Consider the following 18,557-nt stretch of genomic DNA (forward strand, 5'->3'; position numbering starts at 1 on the left):
TAGATATGAAGGGGTGAGAGGTGACAAAACTGAGATATGAAAATCAAATGAAAGCTCTTCTTCATTTCTTTCTACTTGGAAGAGTAAATGTCTGCATTGCCACTCTTTTATGCTCCTTCACTCAGGATTCTGTGGATTTTGGGCCACAATTCAGTCCACAATTCAGCAGAGGCACATCAACGTCAGTGATGGTGAACGTGACTTGATGAGAACATTTAATGTTGGCAAAAGAAATGATACACAAAATTTGCAAAGGATTAATTACTTCAGACTGGCTTTATTTGGTTATGTTATCATGCCAAACAGGTCAAATATCTGTGAGGCATTCTCTACACTCTAGCACATTAACTCCTAAACAGTTAGAAATGACATAATTACTTAAGTAACCCATTAACCCCGATGCTGGAAGCAAGCGTAGACGCTTCCCAGACTTGGAAGAGCACCGTTCCCTCTGGACTGAACAACGTGGAGTGGAGCCAACTTCCACTTTGGTTATCAGTGCTGTTCAGAGCTGTCAAAGAGAATTTAATTTTTTTTTTCTTCCCATTGATTTTTGTAATGGAATCTCAGCTGTAATGCGCCAGTTACATTTTCATCCCTCAGCCTGATATCAGATAAACAATGATGGTGCACAAACATTTGTGTCAGGGGCATTTGCCTAGAGGAGGGGTGTGTAAGCACACTATTTATATAATGAGAACATCATAGCTTAGCTTGAGGGATTGATTCGGCCCTAAACTCATCATATACATTAAACATCATCATATGCCTATTGCTTCTTGTTTATGAAGTCCCTTCAGATGAGGCTGAGATGATAAAGGCTGTAGTGAGTGTGCATTTTTCTGGGCCTTGTTGAGTTTCTTTCCCCTCCGCGTTGCTCTAGGAAGTGATGATGTGAGCAGATTCAGGGTGTATATTTTCGAAGCGTTACTGAAGACGATGCACTTTGGAATGATAACAGGCATTGTGTTGGCGATGTCCGCCCATGGTGCCTTTAACACGTTTTATTAGGTGAGGAAGGAGGAGACAGGATTTTGTGCTTCGTGTTGCCAGATTGGGCATTTTTGTGATTGATTAGGCATTCAAGAATTTGTATTTGTAAGCATTAGTATATGTTAAGTAGCAGCTGCAGGTAATCTGGCAACATTGCTTTGTCCATGTGATATATTAATGCATGTGGATTTAAACCATGTGTTGATTGTAGTTTTTTCTTTTAACCAACTCCAAAACGGTTTTTCACCTCCACTCACTCCACTTTAAGCTTGTGTGGGGAGAATACCGGCCTTACAAAAGATTCTCCTTGATTTGGTATTTTGCTGATCAATAAGACATTGATCCAAAATCTCCAAGAGGTGTTTTGAAATGCTACGATCTGATGTAATGATATTCATCTAAATGATCATGCTGGTAACAGCGCTTCCAGCGGGATGGAAATGTCTGATCGAAGATTAAAGGTGATCACTCGCACTCACTTTGGTTCTAAGTGCACCTGTTGATCTGTGTTTTGGCACTACAACTTTCAGCCCATCAAGCTAAATCATGACCGCTCACTGGACGTTTGTGTTTCTTATGAAACAAGGATAATAGGCTGAGTCTGTGGTGTTAAAAGTTTCATTTGTGAGCTGCAGCCTGGTAAAATCAGGCTGTGGCCGGATCAGTGCTTTGGCCAGAAGGGTGGAAGGAAGCGAGCTTCTAAAATTGAGCTGTACCTCACCAAAATGGCCAGACCTGTTCATTCAGCCCTCACAAGAGTTCATTGATTATTTAATCTGGATGTGAATTTAAGGTGCTCGGGGGAGAAAGACTCTCATTCGTATTGTTGATGTTTCTCCATCCCACACCTCTCTTCCTGAAAGTTTCCAGGCAGATGAAATAACTGGCTGAGAAAAAGGTCAGGGCCTCCATTAGCAAAGGAGAAAAGCAGGGCCTGTGTGTGTGTGTGTGTGACTGCTTTTGTGTGTGAGTGTGTTGAAGTCTTCATGGCTTTCATTGTAACAGCATCAAAATTCTTGTGGTATTCAGTGTACTGAGGGCTTTAGTACAAAATCCCTCAGAAAATATATATATATATATTTCCAGTCACTGGTTCTGCTGGGGTTTAAACTAATAAAAATGCTTCCCTGCACCAAAGTTCCAACTACAAGTCTGTTGGTGTAATTTGTGAATGTGTTTTTATTGCTTTTTAGATGATGAAAACTAAATCAGAGCCAACTGTGGAATAACTATGGTGTGTCCATCTATCCATTTTATGTGGTGCTTGTCTATGAATTTTTCTATGGGCACCATTATCAAGGTGGCAGTAAGTGCGTGAGAGTCACCAATCACCAAGCTCCTCCCGTTTTTTAACGTTGATACTTTTATTGCGAGCACGGCCTTCCTCTTTCTGCTGCTTTCATTAATCGTTCTTCTGATGCGGAAAGGTTTGACACATCGCAATATTTATCAGCAAGTATATATTTTTTCCGGAGATCGTGCAGCCCGAGTTGTGTACGTGTCTGTGAGATTGATGTTGATGTGGTGGATGTCGGTTCCGTGGTATATTGCACCCCCATAACTCTCTCTCCGCCCCCTCGCTCCTTCACTGATGCAGATGACAGGATATTTCAGAAAGCGAACTTGCGAGTCGTTTAGTGAAAGTGCGGCGCTGATGGAAGTTGCCTGCGATTCCGTTAAACTGCGGATGATTTAAAGTCCCCAGATCAGCGGCTGCTTTTGCGGAAGAAAAGCTTCGCAGCTTTATTGCATTTCTCTAATAAAATGCAGTGTAATATCATGCCCACGCACAGTAATAAGAGCACTTTCTGAGATCTGCTCCTGCCTCTCTTCTTCTCTGTTTTTTTTTTACACCCCCCCCCCATTTTCTATTCCTCCCGGCTCCCTGCCTGTCTCACCGTCAGCCTCAGTAAAGCCTGTTTGTGCGTTTTTGTCAGATGGCCTAATGAGTGTTAGACGCCGAGGTCCAGTGCGCCAGCGAGTGACCGCTCTCCTCGGCCCCGACTCAGCATGGGCACAGTGGCCCCTTTAGAGGTTGCCTTTGCCAGCGTCTCCTCGGCAACCGAGAGAGGCTCGCCACCCTCTCCGGCCTCCGCCTCGAGTATAAAAAAAAAAAAAAGAAAAGAAAAGAAGGGGTGGGGGATGGGGGAACTACAAATTGGATGTGTGTAGTTCTCGCGGCCATCGATTAACTTCTGTCGGCGCGAAAGACGCCGCTTTGTGGGCTCCGCCCGGTGTAATTACACCCCTGGCTAAAGTGCGCACCACGCTTGTCTACCGTCGCATCTGTCCCGCTGCTCCGGTGGGAATACAGTCGGCGGGGTTTTGTGCGAGCAGCTGGGCGCCCGGCGGTTGATGCCATCGAGGACGGCCGTGCCCGCGCGCGGCGGTTGATGCCATCAGGGCGGAACCGGTGCGTTTTTCATGCGTTAATACGCATGATCGATATACAAGCGCTCTAAAATCTATCAAACTGAATGTGGGGGATATTTCGTACTTTGATGCCTGATATTGAATTGATTGCATAGTTGTGTTTAAATATTCATATTGAAGATTTATAGAGGAGAGCACCAAGGTCCACTCGTCCATTGGCACTGGGCGCGCCCGGCGGTTAGTTTGTTATTTTTAACGGCCACACCTCTGCACCCCGGTGTGGATGGTGGTGGTGTTACCGCCATGCGAAGGAACAGACGGCGGCGGCAGCCTTGCCCCGGTGGGCCGTCGCTGGCTTGTTGGGCGGTCAGCTGGGTCTGGGGTCTCTGCCTACTCGAGCATGTGTGCGAAGGCTGCGCCGGGAAGGGGTGCTGCTTCGGGGGCCTGGAGGAACACACTGTGCCTCTTGCCAAAAGGAGCAGGGCTGAGAGGAGGATGCATGTGGAGAGGCCTGTCTGTCTCTTCTGGCGCATCCACCTGCCCTCCTGCTCCATCGCCTAGTCCTGAGATAGCAGTTAGAGGACGCTAGGGGCGGGGCTAATCCCCATTTGACTGACAGCATGAAAGGTCCGCTCCCGCTTGGCAGCAAGACGGAGCCAAACAAAGAAAATTTCTAGCCGCTCTGGCCTTGCGTCCAACACAGGAATGCCGTTTAATGGTCATTTTCTAAAATTTCTCTTTTCCTTTTATCCGTGTGGACGGCAAATCAGCTTTTTTTTTGGTGAAAACGCTGACGTATCAGCCCAACCTCCAACCTGACCTACAACCCCAGACGCATCATACATACAACAATGGTGGATAACACGCTCGTGTACTGTGCCTGGTCCCTCCATCTCTGGAGGTAAAAGGAAGACACTCATCTAGACTCTTCTCCGTCTTGGCCCCTCGGTGGTGGAATGAACTTCCCCTCGAGGTCAGAGCAGCTCAGTCACTGAGTATCTTCACACGACAGCTCAAGACCTTCCTCTTTAAAGAATATTTAGATTAAATTGTAACTTTTCTTATTGTTGAACTTGTGTACAGAATCTACAACAGAGTGAATAAAATAGATTGTATTCATAGTTGGGGGTCCTAGTGAACCAGAACTGATCTCTTCATCGATGGTAACTTGAAAGCACGTTGTAAGTCACTCTGGATACGGGCGTCTGCCAAATGCCTTAAATGTAAAATGTAAATGAGCTGCAGAACCTCATAAAGCAACTACATGAAGTCCTCTCCACGGTGCACATTTCCAATGAAAAGACGAGGCTGGAGAAGAACGACGTGCCAAACTCACCGCAGAGGAGAACTAGGCGGCAAACAGGAAGGGGGGTTTAAACAGCATTCGGGACGTTTTCTGTGTCTACGTGTGGATGACAACATTTCAGATGTGCATTTGGAAGTTTTTTTTTAGAAACCCGCAACACATTTTAGAGAAAAACATTATTGTGTGGACGACGACTTAATTTCACACCCAAGTGCGGCATCTATGACAACTCATGAAGGCTTTATGGACTTTTTATTTCATAAGGACTTTTACTGCTAAACTTTTCACATGAAGATATTCCTGCTGAGTGCCTGGAAGTAACATCACAGTTACTGCAAATTTTGCCACCTAAGCAGAATGGCACATATCTCCTGCAACAGAAATGAGGCAGCCGGTTCAACTTATTCTACAGAACACACTTATTTATCTAGGCTACTCCGGTCCTCTCCGGCGCTCCGCTCTCCACATTTCATTCTCTCTTCATTACTGCCTATAGAGTATGCACACAGAATAGCTATGAATATCTGTCACCGGAGTCAGCTTGTATTACCTCAGCGGCGCGGATCTGGCCCCGGGCGGCAGCGAGGTAATCATAATGCACACCGAACCCGCGTCTCTCCGCTCCTGGGGCTATCAGCGGTCTCCAGCAGTGGGTGTGAGTGCAGGCTGATTTTCTCCCTGTCATATTCGCTCCCTGTGTGGGGATGTGATGAGGCTGAGTGATTACAGGTACCAGGGTCAGTCAGAGTCGCCCGAGTTCAGCAGGACTGGCTTGTGTTGCATATGCCATATTCTCAAAAATAAAGGAGGATGTTCAGGGTTCAGACCCAGGACCCCTCCCACCGTCCATATGTAGAGAAGGGTGCCCGAAGTAAAACCTGCACTCGCTGCTAGAATGCCACTTTTCTTTCAAAGAAAAACCTGTTTATCAAGCAAGGAATAATTAGGTTGTCACCCTGATACTTGATTGAAGGTGAAAATTAATTGGATAATTAATTGTGGGGCAGTGGTGGCCTAGCGGTGAAGGAAGTGGTTGCCGGTTTGAATCCCGATCAAGGTGCCACTGAGGTGCCACTGAGCAAGGTACTGTCCCCACACACTGGTCACCAAGGGTCATGGTTAAAAGCAGGGGGACACATCATGTTTATAAAAGTTATATTTATAAATGTTTATGAATGTCATTTGATGTTGTAAGTTATACATGATATATAAATGCCAAAGCCTTCTATTAGAAATAATAAACCTGCCAACATTTTGAGAGTTCTTACCATCCACCGACATGATTTCTCCTTTGGATTGGACAATTTTTCACTGGATGGGTACATTTTGAAAATATTGCTGTAATTTTGCACAAATGTGTGGTGTTCATTTAATTACCTTTATTAAATGAAATGCAATAAAAAATGTTTTTAAATGAAACATGAGTAAATATAAGTGATATAGAAATATAAGATGAAACTGCATCATTTCATGGGAAAAGACAGAAGAGGAAATGAAATGATTCTACAATACCGGGAGGAATGCTGGGAAAAATAATAACAATAAATGGAGGGGTTGACAGGTATGAACAAATACTGTCTGCACACAGGCATGCACACATGCAGTGTGCAATAATAAGCATTACATTTGGGCCTCTAAAAACTTTACACACACACACACACACACACACACAATAGACATGGGCTTCTTTGGCCTAATTAAAAATCAAGCTTGGCGGCGCCATGCAGCGAAGGCATATAGCATGTGTGCACAATCAGCCCTAATTGAACGATTTTTGTGAGTCTTGCGCTAAGCACTCAGGGCGTTCAATAGAAATTTAATGAGTTTTTCTTTTTGTAATTTTTTTTTGCAACACTTTACTGGAGGTATTCAGCTCATTTTATGGTGTCAGGGAAAAAAACACAATGGAAAAGGCCCTCGGAGGCATTCAGAACAATAAATAATGAATTAATTTTGTTGTTCGGGAATATCAAAACAAACAGCATCTTCGCAGGCATCAGTCCTACATCATAATTACAATTTGAGACGCTTTAGACGCCAGCGAACCAGGACTTATCCTGCTCATCTCCTCTCTTCTAACTAGCCTGCCTTCTCAAAAAAAAAAAAAAAAAACATCACGTGAAGTACACTCATTTCTTCCACTTTAAAGAACACTAATTTCTTCCTGTTTCACTCATGTCCTTTTCATTTCCTTCGATCGCCATCTCACTCTATGCTTCACACACAAAACTACTCCTCACTGCCTTCGCTTCCCATGCCATTTTCAGACTGTGATGATGGAAACTTGAATGGAGAACATGATTAAAAACAGACAGTTTCCCTTTTAGAAAAGTAAAGAAGGAAAGAAAATAAAATACTTTGTGCGTTTTAAGAAAGAAATACTGTACTTAAGCTGCATCTTTCCCTGCAGTGGGTGCAGGAGCGGAAAAAAAGAAATAAAAATCTCCGGGGTGTCCTTCATTAGTCTGTGCTTGCTTCCCATGGACAAGATTCCGGGTGAGGAGACGCTCTGGCCTTTCCCAGAATTCTGCGGACCGCAGCAGCACAGCAAGCGTATTAAACGTAGGCAGAGTTGAAAAGCGTGTCGTTCTCCGCTGTCTCACAAACAACGGGTCGCTGAAGTGTGACCCATATTGAGCAGACCCAAAGAAGCCAGCGTGATGGTGAGAGCTGATCACCATCCACTCTTGCATGGTGAAAATAGCAGAGGATGTTCCTGATTAATCAATAGATAGTAATAATATCTCCATATTGTCGTAGCTTGATCCCCACTTTTTTTTTTCTCCGTATGGGATGCTGGATGGAGCTACTGACCAGTGATGTCAGGTTCTTGTCAGGTTCTTGTTCTCCCGGTTGTCAGTGAGCCTGACACCAGGTGTAAGTCTCCATAAAATATGAGCTCGAACGGCATCTCTGAGTGACCCTGTATATATATATATATATATATTTATTTATTTTTTTCGTTATAGGATCTCTCGGAGGTGAACTCGACCGTGATGAAGAGCCAGACCAACACGGCTCGCGTGGACGGTCTGAAGCCGGGCACCGTGTACGTGGTGCAGGTCCGCGCCAGGACAGTGGCCGGCTTCGGAAAATACAGCAGTAAAATGTGCTTCCAGACCCTGACAGATGGTAAGGACTGGCAAGCCAAATGAAAATGTGTGAGAGACAGAGGGTGACTGTGTGTGAGTGTGTGTGTGTGTGTGTGTGTGTTGTGTAAGCATTTGCCCATAAATAGCCGAGTTTTATGTGTGCTTTAGAAATAATACTTAATCCCCCCCACTGATAACTGTTAATGCTCAGAAGTACATGTGTGGGCATCTGTTTGTGTAAATGTGTGTGTGTGTGTGTGTGTGTGTGTGTGTGTGTGTGTATGCAAGTGAGATGCAAAAACGATTGTTGTCGATCCAGAATGCTTAGCGAATCAGTTTTTCATCCAGACCTTCTGTGGCTATAGATCCATCCCAGAATGCTTAGCAGTGATTAGTGCTTGATGTGATTAATCATCAGACACTGGTGGGGGGCGCTGGTTTGTTGGTTGGTTGGTGGGTGTGTTGTGTCTCACAACACCTGCTACTCTGATAGTGCATATATATATTACACAACCCTTACCTACACCTACGCACACACGCCCCGAAACGCTTTGTTCTCGCTGTCTCAGTGAACTAGTCCTCTTATCTAACCCTGACCGGCTGAATGGACGGTATTGAGGTTGGAGCAAGGCCACGCAGTGTCGTCAGCTCATACGTATCACGTCAGCTGCTGTTGCATGCGTGTCTTGGACCGAGGCGATCTATCAGGCAACACGTATTGGCGCGTTTCACTGGCATTACATTACTAATCCCTCTCAAAAGACCGAAAACTTATGATGTCAGACGTTCAAGAAATAGGGCCAAACGTGAGAAAGAGAGAGACACACCGACTAGCCAGCCGACTTTTGGTTACTCACCGGAGTTCAAATCTTCCCCCCTCTCTCTGTCTCTCTCTCTGTCTCTCTCTCTGCTCCAAGCATTTGATTAATGATCCTGACACAGGAAGCTGGCACCTCCTCCCTCTGCGGTGAGAGTGCCGGTGGGGTAGGGCCGAGTGAAGACGTCCAATAGGCAGCCCCAGCCTCCATCCAGCCAGCATCCCCCATATCCTGATGTTAAATATAGCCGCACTGCCTGGTAATCTGGGCCAACCGTATGCATGAAGCTGGTCGCCGTTTGGACTGACCATTTGTCTCGCAACAATGAGTTGCCCTGAGCCAAAAAAAAAAAAACAACCAAACAAAAGGAAAATAGTCAAATAGAAATATTCATGAACTAGGAGACGGCACACATCCCCTGGAAGTCTGATCAGCGATAGCTGATGGCTGATAGTTGTGTTGTGATCGATGCGGTAATTAGAGCGCAGATGCGCGCCGCGCCAGCTGACGCCCCGTCCTCCTGCGGCCCGCCATGGCACGACATTCGTTAAGACAATTAGCGGCAGTCGCAAGGGGAGCGGGGTCCGTCTCCAATCCCCCCGGCACAAAGAACTGCTCCCCGCCCCTCCCTCCCTCCCCCGTGGCAGGTAGGTACGATGATGAGGAAATAATCGTATTAAATGAGGCGTGTGTTCGAAATGTTGCAGTCAGGCGACCGGCTCTATGTATAAATATATATAAATATATTTTTTCAGTTCACGGTAAAACATTTCACTGTTTTGCTTTGTTTTGGTGGTGCCTTTTGCATAGATATGCAGCGCAGGGATTTAATCAGTCAAGAAAATGAACACAACGAATCATATTACAGTTGTAAATGTCAGGCTTCTCATGGGGGCTGTTACAAAAATGAAAAACTCTGAGTGATACTGTACATTCAAAGAGCCCTTGTGCAACGACAATACACCATTACTTTGTGCACTCACACACACGCATATTTAACTATATATACATATATATTTTACACACACACTCAGCAATATCTCTTTTTGCTGGAACATTACCCTCAGATAAGATGTGGAAATCAATTTGGCCGTAATGCTGCTCTGCACGAACCGCAAATAAGAAATTCCTTCTGTTCGGTCAGAAAAATGCGATTTTACGTTACCCCTGGTCCCGGAGCATCTAATTAAGGATGATATCAGTCATTTGCCAGCTGTCTTTGAGGGAAAACCGGAGGACGTCTGTTTCTGGAGACGGGGAATAAATAAAAAAATAAAAATAAATAAAAGTTGCAGTCATCATTTTCAGGCTCAGGTGCGGTGTGAACAGGCATCTTTGTTGCAGCCCAGTAGAGCGAGGACGGGCAGGGAAGGCTCCCAGATTAATCAAATAAAAACCACCATCTCAATCCAGGCCTCGCCTTGCATCCGTCCTCTTATTTCGCCGTAAACGCTCAGCTCAGACTCTCCGGACGTCTCCACGCCTGGTTTATTCGTGCCGTAAGATATAAAAATTAGATAGGCCATTAAATCTCTGTATCCAAGCACACGAGGGGAATCGTTTTATTGAACAATAACGGTACGATTCTGCTGCAATGAGGTGAATTTTCACAATTACAGAAAAAAGCAATCGTTTATTTGTTTGGCCGCAAATGCGGGGGAAATTCGACACATTTTTACAGCTCTGTACATTTCACTTATTTTCCAGACGACATGCACTTCCCCCAATCCCATTAAAAAAAGTTTACCGGTTTAGTCCCTTTTTTTTTTAAACAAACACACTGATTTTGCCTTCAAAAGTGGAACAGTTATTCACCGGAGTGTGAGGCTGGTGAATTACACTCTTTAGCCACTTCCCTTGTTGAATAAACCCTACGGAAACGCCGGCGCCCCACAAGAGGTGTGGAACTGGAGAAGGGTGGACGGGTAACGGTGCCGTTCCCATCAATCACGGCACATGTTTACAAGTTAGGACCCTCCGGCATTCTCCATCAGAAAAGGAGCGTAGCCCAGCAAACCTGAAAAACGGAGCGATGTTGACAAAGTTCCGGCTGAACGAGAGGCGGCCGGGATCAGACCACGTTACCGCCGCCTTTTCGGCACCTCGCTAATGCACGTTCCTTTGCTGACTCCCCAGGACAAGTGTTATTCTAACACGTCCGTAGGAAAATTCCCGGCCTTTTCTTTCACGCCGGTGGACTGTAACGGAGGATTATCTTTGGTGATGGAGCGCCCTTGGGTTTTAAAGGAGGGTGCTATCACGGCAGAGCCAGGTGCGGCGTTCCTCCTATTCTGCCCACCGCAGAAGGCAGCAGAAGACGCTGCAGGTTCAGAGGAGACATGTTCCTGCACAAATGAGGCTCAGATGAAGACGCGGCGGGGAATCCTTCAAAATCCGGCCTTCAGCGCCTGAAATAAGTCCAGTTTCCTAAGCTCCCGGACACTGAGCGAATATTTTTCACACAGTGGAAGTTGCGGAAGGAAAAGATCCCTGGCGGTGCACAGAAGACTGAATAAAGGCGGGCGACTGAGCGGCCATGTGTGATTACTGTCAGCGAGAAATTCCTCTTCAAATTACAAAAGTGGCAACTAATAACTTTGCTGGAGGTGTTGGTGCAAAAAGACACCTCAGCATTTTCTGTGTGAAAAGACTGCAGGACATACTTGTGAAAGAAATGCAAAAACCATGCACACTGGTGCTAAACGCACCCAAAGGAAACACTTAAGAAAAGAGCTCTGTTAAAGCCCTCTGAGATATGCTGCTGTACTGTGATTTTGGTGGATGCAAAAAATAGTATTAACCCTCTGGGATTATTACATATTATACATGTAAACAGTGGGGCAGTGGTGGCCCTGGGGCAGTGGTGGCCTAGTGGTTAAGGAAGCGGCCCCATAATCAGAAGGTTGCTGGTTCGAATCCCGATCTGCCAAGGTACCACTGAGGTGCCACTGAGCAAAGCACCATCCCCACACACTGCTCCCCGGGCGCCTGTCATGGCTGCCCACTGCTCACTAAGGGTGATGGGTTAAATGCAGAGGACAAATTTCACTGTGTGTGCTGTGTGTCACGTGTGACAATCACTTCACTTAAAAAACAAACAATATATACAATAGAAATTGGTTCATTTAACATATCCTTATTGGACCCTGCAAATGGACGGTCAAAATGTCTTTTCCATTAGAAAAAAATATATATATATTTATCATAAACCCCTCTCCTCAGTACTTCATGATCCATAACATGATACATAACCACTTCACATAAATAAAAACAGTGCTAATAATGGACTGAAAAGGATTATTGTTTATTTTCAACTTTACACACTGTTCTGTTTTAGAAAGTATTACAGCAGTATTACAGTGTCAATATATCAGAATCTGCAATAATTACAATGTGAATCATGTATTAAATCAGACAGAGTGATAATATGGTGCAAGAATCGCCTTCATTTTCTCTGCAGTTTGTTCCATGCAATTCTCTAACACTGCATTTGAATTTGTTTGGATTAATCACGCCGCCTTGTTGGAGCTTTAGCATGTTGATTAGTTTTAGCAGCTTCTGGAGGCAAAAAGTAATTTTCCTTCAGATGTGGCAGCTTTCATCGCAAGTAGGAGAGCTTAGCGCAGAGAGAGAATTATGACATGCATAAAGGGTCAATTCGAGTGGAAACGTTCAAAAATAGCCGTTAAAAAGTAAACAATACATTTCTGAAATGAAGAGTGCACAATAATTAGTTTTGTTCATTTATCGCTATAAAATATGTTCTGTCAAAACAGGGGATGCAGACCTGAATATCCAGGCTTAGACACATAACAGAGTGTTACAAACTTCCTCATTTCACGCTACCTTCCCCTAATAATATTACCACGTGGACAATTGTGACGTGAACATATCATTACAAAATATGCAAATGCTTGTTGTATAATATTGAACATTTTACCCCAGTTCCAAAATTTACTTCCATTTGATGGCTCTCTAATAATTATAATTGTGCCAGATCTGCTTATTATATTCAGAAATAATGTCTCCCATTCAGTTCCTTTTCTGTAGATCAATTTCAAGAAATATAAGTGCTTTCTGAAAGAGTTCATGACTTCAGGGATATGTGCGTGTGAACTGATTTACTGTTTCCTATCTTTTATGACCTCCTTCATCTGCTGTCTCTTCCAAATAATGCAGAGGACTACAAGTCAGAGCTGAGGGAGCAATTGCCCCTGATAGCGGGCTCGGCGGCGGCCGGCGTGGTCTTCATCGTGTCTCTGGTGGCCATCTCCATCGTCTGCAGCAGGTAACGCCTGTTCCGGCCTTTTATTCACTCACGCCCTCCAGAAGCGGGAACTGGAGTCACGTCTGAGTCCCAGAGCTGCATCTCGCAGTGTTTACCTCCGATTCCCTCTTAAAATGGGAAATATTACAAACTAAATAACCCTGCAAATCTCTAACAAATGGAGTTGCTTCAGCAAAGCCGTATCCCATGATCCCGTATTGTCACAAATCAGCAGATAAAAGCCCAAGCTGAGTCATGAGTTATAAGCCTTGTTACACATCTGTAATTTCCGGAATTGAATGCGAGCGCAACTCCCGAGCTCACAGGCATAACATCGACTGCTGGAAGTCTGAGGCTTTGCCCAGATTTATAGGCTCCGGTTTATATCCGCTCTGCTGTCTTCCGCTGAATCATAATTGCCGGTGAAACTGCCGGAGGGCTTGGAAGCTTGTGGTCACCGCCGAGCCGGCGATGTCCAGAGGAAATATCGCGGCTCGGTACAACGGCACGTTATGGTAACTTCATTATGGAGATGGAGGCGCCGGGGCTGTTTGATTTAATACAGCCTCTCAAAACTCCCCATTTTTCAGGCGGCCCAGGCCTCTTAATGCTTAATAATTAAACTGGGCGAAATAAAACAGCTAAATGGCCACAGGTGCCATTACACCGTGGCGCCCATGAATAATGCAGAGTAATGAAGTGATGTAATTTTCTGTAAGCTGACTCAATTTGGAGCAACATCATGGGCCCGGTTTGCGTGGAGTCCTGGTGCGGAACGACGGCGTCCTGTTGGCGTTGGAAGACGAAACAGGAGATGCACTCAGAGCATAATTAAAACGTTTTAGTCAGGGGCCACTTTATCGCTCTTCCCATTATGCCGAGAGCCGATTCGTTTTTCACAATGATCTTGACGTTTTTCTTGTTTTGACCCGTTTGCCTGCTGTGATTGATTAGGAAACGGGCGTACTCCAAGGAGGCGGTGTACAGCGACAAGCTTCAGCACTACAGTACAGGCAGAGGTAAGTTCTGTCAGGCCCAGGGAAATATTTAAATAAAAGAAACAGGCCATTCCCTTCTGAAAATGGCATTGATCGACACGTTTCAGGTGTAATCGTGATACAGCGGCTTTTCCTCCGTGGTTGGCTGTCAGGAAAAGCGGTGTAGGCAAAGGGAAAGGAAGGCGCGAGGCATATTAGCGGAATGAACGAGAAAGGAGAGACGGAGACGTAGCGGCGACGGAGGTGACTCCGGGGCCGGTGTCTTGTTGAGTCTGCCATTAAAAAAGCTCTTCTGTCATGCCACAAATCTACCCTTTGCTTGTTAAACCAGGGAATGGAAGTGTAGCCTCCGCTTCTCTCTCTCTTTCCTTCTCCCATTTGCTCTCTCAGCTCCACTCTCATTTTGTCAATTGGCGAAAATTGAAAGGCCATCTCATCTTAACAAATTGCTATTAATTAAGTTAAAGTATGAAAATAAATCAAAGGTGCACGCGACAAACAGGCGTGCTCTTCAAATGAGTCGTCTGGAAAAGGAATTGGAAATTCCATAATAAACAAAAACAAGGATTACAGCAGCGTGAAATAAGTGTAATTTGTTTAACAAATGCGTGCGTTAATGTTATTTTAAAGATAAATAAATTAGTATGCGAATCCAATGCTTTGCAATGCCTTTTTAATAACTCTTTTAATTAGAAACATTGCTTTCTGGCGTTAATATATGTTGGGCTGGTTTTGTTGCATCTGCAAGTCAAGATGACGTCTTTGGAATGTTGCTCGATGTACTTTTCGAGTGGGGCGTAATCTTCTCCTCCCGGGTCTCTGATAACAATCGGCCACTAATAATGACAATGCAGGAATAACCTTTTTAAAGCAACAGTGAATCATTTTAACGGACGCTCCTGCTCTTTCGACATTAAAAGATCGTGGTCTCCTGCAGATGGTTGGTGAAGCCAGCGGGGCTTCGGGGAGTCATCTTGCGACCCTCGGAAATAATGCGGGAAAACATTTGAGAGATGGATGTCCATCACCTTATAATCTGACTGAAGAGGATGCAAGCATCTGTGGGGTTCGAAAAGAGTCAAGTGACATGTTTGCACGTGTGACATTTTGAATCATCCAGAATGAGGCAGTAGTTTATGTGTCAATTATTGGTTTAAAAAAAAATCATTAAAGATCATGATTGACAAATCAGTTTCTTTCTTTTACATACAGATAATAATCTAGTGGTTCCTTCTTGTTTTATCTATTTGTGTTTTATCTTGTGTTTTACACTAGAGAATAGAACCGAATGTTTCTATTTGACAGATCACTTCAAATGGAAAAATATCAGTTTCATTAAAAAACGAAAAAGAAATGTCTTGACCGCTCCTTAGGTGCCTTTGGGGATCATTGGAGAGTGTGTGAGTGTGGAGAGCATAGCTTTCGGTGAAGAACAGCTCCTGCAGTCCGGTACGGTATGCAGTAATGAACTGAGGCTGAGTGAGCTGGGTGTGTGTTCTTCTTGAGGGTTGGAATCCAGCGGTTGGTCTGTCTTTGAATGTAGTCTCTCTCTCCCTCTCTCTCCCTCTCTCTCTCTGCTGGTTACAGAGGCTTGTTAAGAGATGGCATCAGACACATTGGCTGCTTTCACTGCTCTTGGGTAGAAAGCTCTGGGTCTGTAGGGATTTTCTATTTATAGTGCAGGCCTGTGTGGATGAATGGGCTTTTTACATCTAGCATTGAAGGGTTGGACTGCAGTTCTACCTGACACCTTAGTTGCATTAAACTGTACTCCAAATAGAAATGATGTAATTCTGTTTGAAATAGGAAAATATTTGATTCTCAGATTTTTTTTTCGTCACATGGTTCAGGTAATTGAACTCACACACACACACAAATACAGCTGTCAGCCCTTAAGAACTTAATCTTAGTCCATCTACATTCCAGACACACTGGTTGAATCCCAGTTTCGCATAATCTGTGAGTTTCTCACTAAATGGCCATTGCTGAGCAGTTATTACTGTTGTGTGACTGTGGTGTTGTGGTGTCGGTACATTTCCATTCATGGTGAAGTTGAGCTAGAGTTTTAACACAACCAGGCCCATTAATAATCCCAGTAAACAAGGGAATTTGAAGTGGAAGGGAATTGATTTATTGACTGATGCATGAATACAAAAGCTGGTGGCTATTTCATCTTGTTATTAGTGTGCTTTTTCCACTTGACCTATTACACCCCAGACAAAAGCAACAAACAGACTGCTGTGCTGGTGCTAAATTGGTACCATGTTGAGTGGCTTTACAGCTCTTACTTTGCTAATGAGATGCGTGTTATGCCTCTTTGGTTATGGTGTTGTCCGAACGGCTCTGCAGAATGGTTCTGGAGTGCATCAGCAATGTCACCTCCGCTATGCTTCTTCTGCCACTTCTTCGGCCTGCAGAGGGAATAGTGGAGCATGCAACAGAGCAACTACGCCTTGTCCAACTGAGCATCAAAATCGAATTAATTTCAGTGTTTGTTAGTCCGATGTAGAATGATTTCAGTTTGGCTAACGTGTTTACGGATCTGGTTGTTGTCGAACCAATGGAATAAAACCTACTGACTGAAGTAAGAGTGGGATGTTAGTGTTAGAGCTGTAACCAAGCTTGAGTCAAACCCGAGCCCAACAGAATCAGACCCAACATCTTTTTAAAAGGCTGGCTTTCTTTGTGCGCACTATGAGCATTTTGTGCGTACTATGACAGGAAATGTGGGGGGAAATGTGCAGGTTTAAAACCTAATTGCCCAATGCTTGCCTCCATTTCTCCTCCTCAGCATCCATCTTTCTTGCGATAATTAAAAACGCATCACCTGACCCAGGATTGCAAATCAAATGAACGTGGTACATTTACAACATGCAAAACAACCCGACCCTAAAATGCTAGAAATTGAGCCCAAACCTGACTCGACCTCAGGAGTTACAGCTGTAGTTCGAGAGGTGTTGATAGGAGCATTAGTTCCATTGTTGGGCACAGAAAGGGCCACCACTCAAAACTACCCCCGCAACAGCCGTCCTTTGTCAGGAAGGCTGAGAAAACGCCCAAAACAAACTGCATGTGACAGCAGATGGAATAGGCTGTTATGAAAGGCTGGTGTTTTAAGTGACTGGTGGTCGGTGGATTAAGTCAGCATTTTAGGAGCCGAGACACTTTTAATTCAGCCCTTCAAAAATGAAATGTCAAGCTAACCAGATTGCAGGAACATCACAGGGAAAGGGCATCATGTCATCGTGTCCCCTTCCCCGTCTCACGTCTCCCATTCACAGCCACACCCCAGTCTTTCCCTCCTCGGCCCCTTAAGCGAGGCTGTGAAAATTGAAGTGCTCTGACACGTTTTCCTTGCCGTTCTTTCATTCAGCCTTGGGCCCAGCGGAACATCCCTTTTAGCAAAAAAGCTAAGATCTGTACCAACTGTTCTTTTAATGAAGACGGCAGGATTTGAAAGATATAATCATCACAAATAAAAGAGCTTTCGTGCCTTAAAAGAAGCCGTCTGCTTTCAAGTAATCCTGGTTTCGTGTTCCATGTAATTCCCTTTGATGTCTTACTGCACTGTGTCTTGCAGCGCAGTGATAAATTTGGAGATTTTATATAATCAAATAATATAAAACGATAATTTCAGGTGACTGAGGCTAAAGCCAGTGAAGAGTTGGTAGCATGTGCTACTGAGTTTGAGGTCACATCTGTTCTAGTTCATTACTCTCTCTCTCTCTCTCTCTCTCTCTCTCTTGCTCTCTCCGTCCCATAGGAGTGAATGTTATAAGAGGGGGTAAGTAGGGCAGCTATTTGATTGGTGTTTGAGGGACATGCAGGTCAGGATTCCTACAACGTTGTCATATATGCCATTTTTGAGCTTTACATGACATCTCCACTGGTGTCCACATGTTCAGTTAAATATAGGCTGTTACCAAAAGTGCAAAAAGGGCAAACATCAGTGCATGCGAATGACCTCACACCAACAAAAGCAACATTTCATTGGTGCTAAAGATGTTGAAAATGCCTATCCCTTTAAGGCACAGCTATGTATTATACTGCAGCATTAAAGTGGTGCCGTTTCATCACTCCTCTCGATTATTTAGTTTCCTTTTATTGGTGGCATATTGAAGTGTGCTGGCTGGTCCCCACTGACTGTCGTGTCTATTAAATGTGTCCGGAGTGGGACGCTCTCTCAGATCCCAGCCCGAATGCTTGGAACATTCTGCATGCATGCTCGCCGCGTGCTGGTGTGCGGGAGTAATTCAATACTGCTACAGTTTTATCTGTTTATGAGGTCCTGTGGGAAGTTTCTGTGAGGGCAAATTGGATTCTTTGCTATCAAAGGGTAGAGTGTGTTTGCAGCACGGGAAGACAGGGGAGAGGAGCAAGTACACGTTTCCTACCTCGGCTCTGGTTCACCTCCCTCACTTTTTAATGATGGCCTGGAATTGATTTATGCCACATTCTTTATCCACTGCAGTGAGAGAGAAAAGAGAGAGAGGGAGAGAGAGAGAGGGAGAGAGGGACGCCTTTCCTGCTATCCGTGAGTCCAAGAGTGGTTATTAGCAGGGTGTGTTTAGCTAGATCGGCACTCATTTGCACACAGCTGTGCCTACAAACCTGCCCTTATTACCGACTTTCCCAAACACACAAAAAGCACAGGCTTCTAAACAATAAAAAGGTGGGGGTTGGGGCAGGAGGAAGACAATTCCTTGAAAC

At 44.6% G+C, this 18,557-nt stretch overlaps 1 protein-coding gene across 2 annotated transcripts in view; it reads left to right on the forward strand.

Moving 5' to 3' along the window:
* ephb1 (EPH receptor B1) overlaps positions 1 to 18,557 on the forward strand; it is a 161,924-nt gene that overhangs the window by 123,714 nt on the left and 19,653 nt on the right. For both annotated transcript variants that reach the window (XM_028975172.1, XM_028975173.1), the window contains exons 7-9: positions 7,642 to 7,804; positions 12,762 to 12,870; positions 13,804 to 13,868. In XM_028975172.1, coding sequence (XP_028831005.1) covers positions 7,642 to 7,804; positions 12,762 to 12,870; positions 13,804 to 13,868 — 337 coding nt within the window. The remainder of the gene's footprint in view (positions 1 to 7,641; positions 7,805 to 12,761; positions 12,871 to 13,803; positions 13,869 to 18,557) is intronic.

The sequence above is a fragment of the Denticeps clupeoides genome, chromosome 4 (assembly GCF_900700375.1).
Source record: "Denticeps clupeoides chromosome 4, fDenClu1.1, whole genome shotgun sequence".
Taxonomy (NCBI): Eukaryota; Metazoa; Chordata; class Actinopteri; order Clupeiformes; family Denticipitidae; genus Denticeps; species Denticeps clupeoides.